The sequence below is a fragment of the Dryobates pubescens genome, chromosome 6 (genome assembly GCF_014839835.1).
Source record: "Dryobates pubescens isolate bDryPub1 chromosome 6, bDryPub1.pri, whole genome shotgun sequence".
In the NCBI taxonomy this organism is placed as follows: Eukaryota; Metazoa; Chordata; class Aves; order Piciformes; family Picidae; genus Dryobates; species Dryobates pubescens.
Window position 1 is genome coordinate 37,386,169 of NC_071617.1, and position 10,504 is coordinate 37,396,672.

The window sequence follows — 10,504 nt, forward strand, 5'->3', positions numbered from 1 at the left end:
TGCAAGTCTGGAAACCCACATACATGTTCGTACATGCAGTCAAACTTTTGCACTAAATCCACTGGCTTGTGTTCACTTGCAGAATGGTTTTGAGAAACAGCATTTTGTTGACAGTCTGTGCTAAGCCTCCATACATGTATAACAGAAGAGTAATTGAGTAATTTAAATATCATCCCTCAGAATCAGATTTATTTTGAGCCCACTGAAAGTTCAGCATTTTAATCTACAGGAGAGAACTGTACTGTTTCACATAGAAAAACCCTCAATCCTATAGCAACTATAATTTGCTGTGCTTATGCCATTTGCATTTTAGAGGATGGGATAGGAATCAGCATACTGATGCTGTTCAAAAAATTGCATTTGTATTGACTGGCCCAGTGAACAATGAAGATGCTTATAGGCAATCCAGTTTCATTTCTAGTTTGCTACTCTGATGCTAGGACTGTCAATACTCTGATGGCTAGTGGAGTCTCTGGAGACAAAAAAGGACCTTAAGTCTTTCATAGTAGTTTTTCTGGCCATATTAGGCATAATGTTGGCTGGCATTGATGGAAATCTTTTTGAATTGTTCTTAGCAAGAGGTCTGGGTTTTGAGAGGCAGGGGGTTTAATTCAGGGAGAAAAGAAGAAGGATTGATCTCAGTATCAGTTAAAATTTGTAATATGCAGCATCTGGAGTGTTTTGAAATACCTAGGTGCAGCAGGGTAAGCAAAGAATGACATAGGAGCTTGTATTGTTTTATTATACACTTATATTACACTTATATTTGGATTTTTTTTTTAGTCAATCTTACTATCTATCATTACCCTAAGTGGTTGCTTTTCAGAAGTGGTGAGCACCTACAGCTTCCCTGGCAGACACCAGGAATTTAGAGAGTTTGGCACCCATAAGAAAGCATCAGCTTTGACTGATTTTGGTTTAGATCTGAAATAAGATTCCACTGATGTTTGACAAGTAGATTGATCATTGCAACCAACTGTACTTTATCTTCCTTTCTTGTCCTTCTGAGGCCTTTGAAGTTATATTGTTCAAGCTTTCATACACTGGTTATGAAAGAAAGAGCTAGAAGATTCACTGGTAGCCATAGGAATGAAATTAATTTCATTACATTAGATGTACTTGTGTAGCAGAAAAAACCAACCAACCACGCAAAACCAAAACATAAACTGATTTGACTGTGACTCCACTTTTAAGGGAGAAAGTATCTGCAAAATTGCCATAAATGTGTTAGAATGGAAGCCAGAAGTTAAGATTAATAACTTGGATACAGAAGTGATATGGTAGGACCAAATTTCATCAGTATTCACCAGTGGAGGTGTAATATTAGTTAGAAGGGTAAGTACTTGTGTATGTATTTACAGTTAGGAACTTTTGTTTTACCTCAAATTGAGATCAGAGAATCAAAGAACCATACAGAGATCAAAGAATCCTATAGTTCTCTAATTTAGGTCCTATCACTTGCTTTTAATCTACAGTTTATAATAACTGAAGAACCTACTAAATTCTGACTCTGTGTTTAAAGAATTACAAAACTAAAATAGTACTTTGAATATTCTACAGTCCCTCTACTGGGTATTTCTTCACAAGTGCAAACCATGCACAACAACGTGCAAACAATGGAAAATCAGTGGAATTTCATAGAAACTAGATTCATACAGCTAACAAAGAGCTTTGAAGCACAGTCAGCAGTTCACAGCAGCAGATAACAGATCTCTTTGCTGTAATTTCTGTGAGAATGAAATAACACACCAGCAGTCAAACAAATTGTAACCTGTGTAACGTAAGCTGTGTTTTGCCACATGAAATAGAAGTTTATGAGATAAATTTTTTATGTGAGTGAGGATTAGGGAAATTAGTACAATCCGGATAGTTTTTCATAGTCAAGAATTACAATTTGAAATGTCTTTCAAACAGCAAAAGTAGTGAGACTTTCTACCACAAGATGAGGTAGAAGTTTCTGGTTGGCACGGTTTGTACACCAAGACTGGTTTTTTAAATTACTGAGTGTGTACTGATGAGCAGCTGATTTGATCACAGAATTGAAGTCTCCACCTATCTGGAGACAATGTCCTTTTGAGATCCCCTGTTCTCTTGTATGGTTTGGGTCCTGTAGTTTTGAGATGGCAAGAGTTTCACTTCAGTATAAAATGCTTGCACAGTATCTGAGCTACTTATTGCTGTGTAGAGGAGCCCCGGTGCTTGGATGGCAAGCATATCAGCAGAAAGATGGTTAGAGTCTTATGCTGTGGTGTGAATGCTGAATCTGTGAAGTTAGCTCTTTTTCAACATCAAACTGTTTGTGTATCTAATGTCCTTAATTAGTAGAAGGGTTTTTCTGCTCCTTACACCTAAACCCAAAGCAGCCTTGCTTTTTGTCAGATTGTTATACAGTTACGGATTACTGCTTTAAAAAAATCTGGTATTGCCAGAAATAAAACTATAGGCCTTTGCCAAGTAACTGAATAAGGAATGCAACCCACAAAAGAATACACAAACTAACCTCTTGCTTGAGTTGTTCTCTGCATTCAGACCAAAATACTTCGTACAATGAACTTTTGTTCCTTTATCCCAGTTTGCAGTGCCTCCAGTTCTGGGGTGGTTTATTTACTTCTGTATGCTATGAATGATTCCAATAATCAAGTTTAATCTTTTTTTTCTAAGACCTTATTGTCATAGTTTGGTCTAATGTTTATAAAGATATAAATATTATATTTGGCAAAAATGTGCTTCATGTAAGAAGTAACCAGCAAATGCTGTTTTAGACAGAGAAGAAACATGTGGTTTAATTGGAGCTTCTGGTTTTTCATGTTTCAGAGTCAGGATAATTAAACATTATCCAAAAAAGGTTTAAAACTTTTCTGTGAAGTAGAATCACTTTTTATTAATAGGGGTAAAGGGAAAAAAAGATAAAGTATTTAGGTTTCTGTTAACCAGCAGCCATTGCTACTTTCTTTTTTGGCTGCTGGTCTAAATGCCACCTCACACCTGTATGCTATTTTCAGTTCCTGTACAGCAGTTATAAAAGCTCTGGTCAAAAGATTTTAGGAAGGTAACAGAGCTGAGTGAGTAGGCTCAGTCACACAGATGCTCCAATAACATCTTTTGTTAATTATCTAACTTGGATTTAAGAAAATGTTTGCTGTTTCAATAGGGTCCTTTATGCAACACAGAGCTCTTTTCAGTGCAGCCTGGTGCAAGCATACATTTTTTCCTCCTGTGGTTCAAGTCAAGCAGAGGCTCGACTTGTGGTCAGCTCTGTTAATCGAAGTTCCCTCGTTAACCTCCAATTTAAATTATGTATTCTGCCCTTTTTAATTCCTCCTGCCTCCTAATGGCTGGGATGGAAAACTTACAAGTCTTGTGTGTCCTTGGATGCTTAATTAATTAATTAACTAATAACAATCAGTTTGTATGTTGCTTTGAAATCTTTCTAAATGAAAGCTTTGGTAGAAAAATACATTTATAGTTGTTCTACTTGAATGAGATTTTATTTGTAGCAAGACTGACCCTAATCTTACATGACAGTCTTATGGTAATGATGGGGTTTTGACTGAAAATAAGGAAAATAAAAGGTGGTTATGTTTATATGACCTATTTTTGAGCTGCAGTTGAGAATATGGTAGAAAAGTAAATGTAAATATTGCCATATGCATAATTCCATGCTTGCATTTGCATTTTAACAATAAACTGTATCCTGACTAGGAGGCATAACTATATAGGTCCTTTACAGAACGAAACAAAAAACCTTACTACTTGACTAGTGAAGTTCATAGGCAGATAAAATAGTCTAGGTGTGATTTACACATCGCATAAAAGGGACATTCAGGAACATGTGGTCTGTGGCTTTTGTCATGACAGGAGAGTATGCTGATTTTACTGCAAAATCAAAAGCCCTTGCTCCCCCTTTTTGAGCAAAAGATGATGTTTGGAACAGAGAAACCAGTACTGTCTCAATTAGTTATTTATGCATTTAGAAGCAAACCCAAAACACAGCCATAGTATCATAGTATCAGTCAGGGTTGGAAGGGACTACAGGGATCATCTAGTTCCAACCCCCCTGCCATGGGCAGGGACACCCCACACTAGATCAGGCTGGCCAGAGCCTCATCCAGCCTGGTCTTAAACACCTCCATGGACGGCGCCCCAACCACCTCCCTGGACAACCCATTCCAGGGCTTCACCACTCTCACGGTGAAGAACTTCCTCCTCACATCCAGCCTGAATCTCCCCACCTCCAGCTTCATTCCATGTAGGCTGCCATGGAAAGTAAGGGAACTTCACTGGGGCAAAACTTTCCTTGCCAAGACTTTTACGTAACTGTAGTCACTGAAACACATTTCCACATTATCCTGTCAATGATAGCCCTCTGGTTTTAAATCTTGGGGAAGTCATTAATTTTAAGGCAGACTGGTACAAATGTCCTTCTGTCCCTGGGTGACATTCCTGTCAAGGGCAGTCCAAGCCACTGGCAATCACACGTGCCAGGCAACAGCTAGCATGCCACGTGGGTGGTGCAGGAGGAGCCATTGATCCTCTTTGTGAAAGCAATGCCATACACAGAAGCTCAAAATAATGCTCGTTTAAAGGATGCAGTTTCATCTCCACCCTCCCAAATAAAAAGTCATATTAATGCACTCCTACACGATCCCCCTTCCTTGTCACAACAAGGAAGCCCAAGTGTTGATTTTCTGTCTGGCCTGATAAATTTTCATAGCAGATCTGCAAGACTAATGTAACATTACCAGTAGAACCTTCAGCACAGTTGTCAGCTGTGCTGAGACACTCATGGGCTATTATTTCTGATTCATTTGTGCCAAATAGTTGGTTCTCCATATGTTAGAAACAATTTCTTTTCACCACCTCCAGGCTTTCACTATTTTGTAGGTACTTCTTTGTATTTTTTCCTTAAACAATCCATTCAGGCTCCTGAGCTGGTAATAAAAATAGGAAGTGAATATCAAAAGGGGAAGTGTGGCAGAGATCCTTTCAGCTGTGATTTTAGGAAAAACTTAAGAGCCTAGGCATGTACCCACAGTGACCAACTTGGTAATCTGTTTAGGGCAACACTGTTTGTGCAGTTGAGGACTGTAAAATACTGTCAGGCTAGAGACCTGCAAAAGTAATTGCCACGTTTCCCAGTTCTAGTGTTGCAAGTGCCAAATGCTGTAGTTGGTGCAGTGGCTATCGGATTGTGCTCTGCGTAGTGCTGTGTTCAGTGTACCATCTCCCCGATGACCGCATGTGTTCATGCACTGTGTGAGCTTGTGGCATGAAGCAAGTTTAGGGGTGTCAGTTACGATGTCACTGGTTTTCTGGGTCTCTACAGTTCTACAATTGCAATGCAAATTATTTTTTTATGCATGGTCTTCTAACTTCATTACATTAAGCGGTCAGTGGTCTGCAACTGCAGTGTTACCTGGAAGGGTTTTGTTCACTTGGAGTTTTTGTGAAGATTGTAAGCATGTGGATCATCTACATAGATGAGTTGCAAACAGTTGAAAATGCAGTATGTTTTCTTATCTGTAGCACAGATGTGTGCAGATTACTTTTCAATGTAACAAGTATTATTGCTGATCTACAGAATAAGTTTTTGAAAGTGCTACCCAGATTAATAAAGAGATGACTAAGACTTTTGTCCAGGTAAAGATGAGCTAAGATTAAAAAGGCATGTCTAAATATGCTTCCTATTTTAATTCCTGTTTATATCTAGCCTACCAGGAACTGCTTGCTTAGGAAAGCATTTTTCTTCTCATACTTCCTCTGCTTTCTCTAATTGGGAAATTACAAACTGCTCAGGCTGATGTAACATCCTAGTGTGGCTTAGAATATACTCTTGCAGCTAAGCCAAATGCTGTATTAAAGGAAAGCCAAGTTATGTTTTATTGACTTGTTGATTGTATTACTCTTTGTGCAAGCTGTTTGGGTAACCAGCCTGTAGGGAAAGAATTCTGAACTGCTGCTCTATCCAGAGAGCTTATTATGTTGTGGAGCTGGAATCTATCCAGAGCATTGAAGCCTATTTTTCCCTGGTGTTACCTCTTTTTGGCTTTGTGACCCCACTATGGCTTGTAGTCCACTTTGGAAAACCAATTACAATGCTGGAAAATTAATCTCACGATAGCTATTTGATAGTCTCTGCAGGATTATGTCTTTGGAGAGGCAGCAGCAGTGTGTCATTGACTTCTTCTTGCCCTCTGATGATGGTGCTTTTTGCGAACCCTCCTCACCACTGCTCCAATCCATGTGATTTAATAATGTGAGCTTACAAAGGAACTGTTGCAATGAATACTAAGTATTATCCAAACAATAAATTTATGTGTATTTCATTTTTATAGCAGTTAAGAGCAAGTAGTGTCAGCAGAATGATTTGGCAGCTGCCCCACACGGTAAGGAATTGATGTATGCAAGAAGGATGTTTCATGAGTGCTGCAATGTTTAAGAAAAGTAGAGTGAAAAACATTTTTTAACTGTTTAGCTCATTTCCTCCTTAAAGTCATTGTTAAGTAGATCTCATGCTTGGATTTCTCAAATCTCCTGTGCTACTCGCTGTCTTTTCTGACAGATTGCCCCAGCAGAAGGATTGGTGTCTATACTAAAGAAGAGAGATGACAGGGAAGGAAAAGCAGTTGCTCAAGTCCAGCAAAGGCAAACAAAGAGAAGAGTGCGATTCCAAGAGATGGAAGACACATTGGATCAAGGTAATTTAAAACTGTTAGGTCATGGGGTGCAAATGATGTTGATCTTCCTGTTCACATTAGCAGAGTAGGCATTCATTGTACATACAGCCTTGGCTTTTTAAAACTTAACCAAGTAGTAAGCGAAGGTGACTGAAATCATTCTATACCAGGCTACAGAAGGATTCAATAAGTACATTCATGTTTTAAAACTTGATTGAGATTGAAGCCACAGGTTTTTAGCTCTGGCTGAATAATTTGCAAGTGACATCTAACAGATGTTCTTTCATTAATATTTAGAGGTAGGAGGTGTAGACTTTCTCCCTGTATCTAATCCCTGTAGTTAAAGAGGGATGCAAAACAAAGCAGTCTGTTGTGCTTTGTGCACAGGTAGCTTTCCAACCCTTTCTAGCAGACCATGTGATTAGAGGGCGTCAGGTTTTAACCTTGCTTTATAATTAAACAACCTTATATATTTGCTAGCTGTCATTAAGTGTGCCTAAACACTTTACTACCTTTCTGATGGGCTAAATAGCCTCACAAGAAATACAGTATATTATTTTGTTATGCTTTCTTGGAGTTTAAGATCTCTATTATTCACATACTTTTGGTTACTACTGATAGTACTTTCAATATCTACTGTGTGCCAGCCACTAAATGGCATTAATGAAGGTCTTTAATGCTTGAAAGTGTATTAAGTGTGTCTCATACACTGAAAAGAAAATCCATTCACTGTCCAAAAGCAAGTTTATCCTATCTTTTTCTTGAAATTTATGTTTTAAATAAAATTTCAATTAGAGTTTCTTCATTGATTTTTTTTTCCTCCCAGGGATTTAGTGATTCAAAAGGAAAGTTGTTATTATTTTAAATCTGATTTCAAACACACCAAAAAAAGTGCCTGAATATCTTCTGATTTTTTTTCTTCTATTCCCCCATTTCTTCTCCCTGATATAGAATAGAGTTGAAAAGTTTTCTTAGAGCCTATTCAGTCCGACAGAAGATGCAGATGTTGTTCATGCGTACAAGTTACTAAAGACAAGCAAGGTTGTGAGGATGCAGCAGCACTTCTATAAGCCTCTTTGTTGCTCTTGCTCTGGAATAAGCAATCATGAGAAGAATGACTGCAGAACAACTAAGATGTTAAATAACCCTTCCCATTAGCCTACCCTGAAGGTTTGTCTTCATCCTTAAAGCCAGAATGTGAGACTAAACACAGTTAATGATAGCGCAATCTGTCAGTACAGAGGAAGCAGGAAGGTTTCCATTGGCTCTAGTTTCAAAGCTTTCTTTTTATTTCAGCTATTTCAATGAAGGAAGGCTTTGGTTGTGCAACATTCTCATAGTTAAGAGTATTTTGCTTCAGTGTGGAATGTCCCCATAAGTGAGGTCAGCAAAGATAGGTACAGAGTTTGCAGAAATGAAGCTATATCATTATGTAGGTTTCTGAAAAGCCTGTAGAGAAACATACAATTCCTCCTGACCCGTGCATGGTAAAAATCTATCTCAGAGGTCATCACACATGTTCATGTTGATTTGTATATCATCCTTTTCCACCTTTTGTGCTCTTATATTTACAGAAGAAGTAGCAGGTGGCTCCTGTATTTTGCTGATCCTGCTGTGCCTAGCAACGGTTTTCCTTAGCATTGGAGGAACTGCACTGTACTGCACCTTTGGTGACATGGAATCCCCTGTGTGTACTGATTTTGCAGCCAACATGGATTTCTATTATACCCAGATACTGCATCGTATGGAAGAACTTAAACACTGGATAGCCTTCTCATAATCAAAATGAGCGGAAGCAGCACACTGAGAGGTCACCAGTGGTTACTAGAGAGGGTAGAAAAAAGTTGTGATTTCAAGTTCTCTAAATTTTCCACCTGATGATGTCCTCACACTCTTACTTAGAAAATTCTAGTTTAGCAATCAGGTGGCAAAATGTTCACATCTTAAGCTGTAGCAGTGTGGTATGTGAGAATACAAAGTTATTCTCTTTACCCTTTTAAGAGTAGGCAAGTAGCTTTTTGGCAACTTGAGAAAGCAAAGAAGAAAGAAGAAAATTAACTGTCTTCTGTATGCTCTCCCATTGCCACACATCGTGTAAGCAATCTCTGGAAGCTTATTAAAAGGACAGCTTTAATTGACAGCTGTTTGTGCAAAGGTGTTGCCTCCAGCTATCATGCAATAAGTCTGTGTTTTATGGAAACATTATTTTTCTTCTAAGTCTTTTCTGGTTTTCTCCATTTTATTTCTCCTGGTGAACTACGTAATTATTTGGGTGGAGTGAGAAGAGTGCAGCAGCATTCACAGAGCCCTCATTTGGCGATTAACAGGCTGACCCTGTATCTTACAGCTTATGGTGGATATCATGAGTGGGATAAATCTGCTGGCAGATTTCACTAAATTTCCTGGAATTTTACCCCCAGTATTTTGTGTTCTGTTACTGAAACAGAAGGTTTAAAAAAAAGGAAAACATTGGCCTCACTAAACACTGAAACAAAAGTAAGATGTTTAGTAACTTATTTGTGTTACATAGTAAAGTGGCTTTGGCCAATTTTAAAGCACATGGTACCAGGTGTGGAGCTAACTGGTTTGTCTTTCCAGCTATCACTGACTTGCAGTAATCACTTTGTGCCTCAGTTTCTCCTCCATAAATGGGGAATAATGATCCTTGCCTTTGTCTGTGAATATTTATTGCAATTAGGGCTTATGTCTGATTCATCCCAGATGAGTACACAGGATCACTGAACTGTGTGGCTGCAGCCTCTCTCAGTGAGCAAATGCTTATGTAAAGTGGGACAGATCCAAGAGAAGAGATTCGGAGGCTCACTGCTGATCTGCAGCATGTTAGTAGCCCAGGGCACTCACTCCAGCAGATAAAGCACATCTGCATCGATTTACTCTATGTTTGTGTTGTAAAATCTGTTATTTTTCTATCAGCTATACAAACAAATTTAAATCAGGTCAAAGAGTCCTTTTAAATAGTTATTTCTATCACTTGGTGCTCAGCCCTCCCTGTGTGATATGTGAAACGCTGACATGACCATGAAGGTCCCACACTCTGGTCAACTATGGCAACTGTCCTTGCACAGAGCATAATGACCTAACCCTGCTGAAGGTGTTAGTGTGAAACGATTCCTTTACACCTCCAGAAACAGCATTTTTTGAGAGGTCCACTTCACTCCACTCCATGATTTCCTGCTTACTAACGCTGTATGATGCAGTGTGTTCAGGTTTAGAATATCATTTTGTAACATACTATGAAATGAAATCTTGAAGATATTGCTCAGAATTATAACATTAATTGATCATGCTTTCTAGCATTTGCAAGCAAATTGTCCCTCTAGTGAGCTTGATTGTTCCTAATGCACTGTTATACTTAACAGGTTTTTAAAGTGAAAGTTAATATCACGGGGTTTTTTCCTAGAATAAATTGCATGTATGATTTAGTTTTTCATTGTTACTGCGGAAGCTTAGTTTATTTATACCTTAGGGAGCCTCATGTGCAGCTTTATATTAAACTGGCAAATTTCAAATGCCCAAAGTAATGAAACCTTTTGCTTTCAGAATGGAATTTGAGAATGGTAGTTTGGTATAATTTTTGTTGTCCTCAGAGTATTACAATGTTGGGCTAGTCTAAAGGAGAAAGGGAGAGACACTTATATTTTAAAGTGTTACTGGCTGGTTCAGTTTATTATTTTGAAGTCTGGGTTTGCTTATTTATTCCGTTTTTCTTTTACAAAGAATCAATATTTTTTGGTTTTTGTAATTTACAGAGTAATTAAAAAGCATGCATTCAGTTAAAATATTTATAGTGACTGTGTTGTAGAATA

At 38.2% G+C, this 10,504-nt stretch overlaps 1 protein-coding gene across 2 annotated transcripts in view; it reads left to right on the forward strand.

Moving 5' to 3' along the window:
• Positions 1-10,087, forward strand: part of CNST (consortin, connexin sorting protein) — a 50,826-nt gene extending 40,739 nt beyond the window's left edge. For both annotated transcript variants that reach the window (XM_054162333.1, XM_054162332.1), the window contains exons 11-12: positions 6,563-6,698; positions 8,252-10,087. In XM_054162333.1, the coding sequence (XP_054018308.1) occupies positions 6,563-6,698; positions 8,252-8,457 (342 nt within the window). In that variant the 3' untranslated portion in view covers positions 8,458-10,087. The remainder of the gene's footprint in view (positions 1-6,562; positions 6,699-8,251) is intronic.
• The last annotated feature ends 417 nt before the right edge of the window (positions 10,088-10,504 follow it).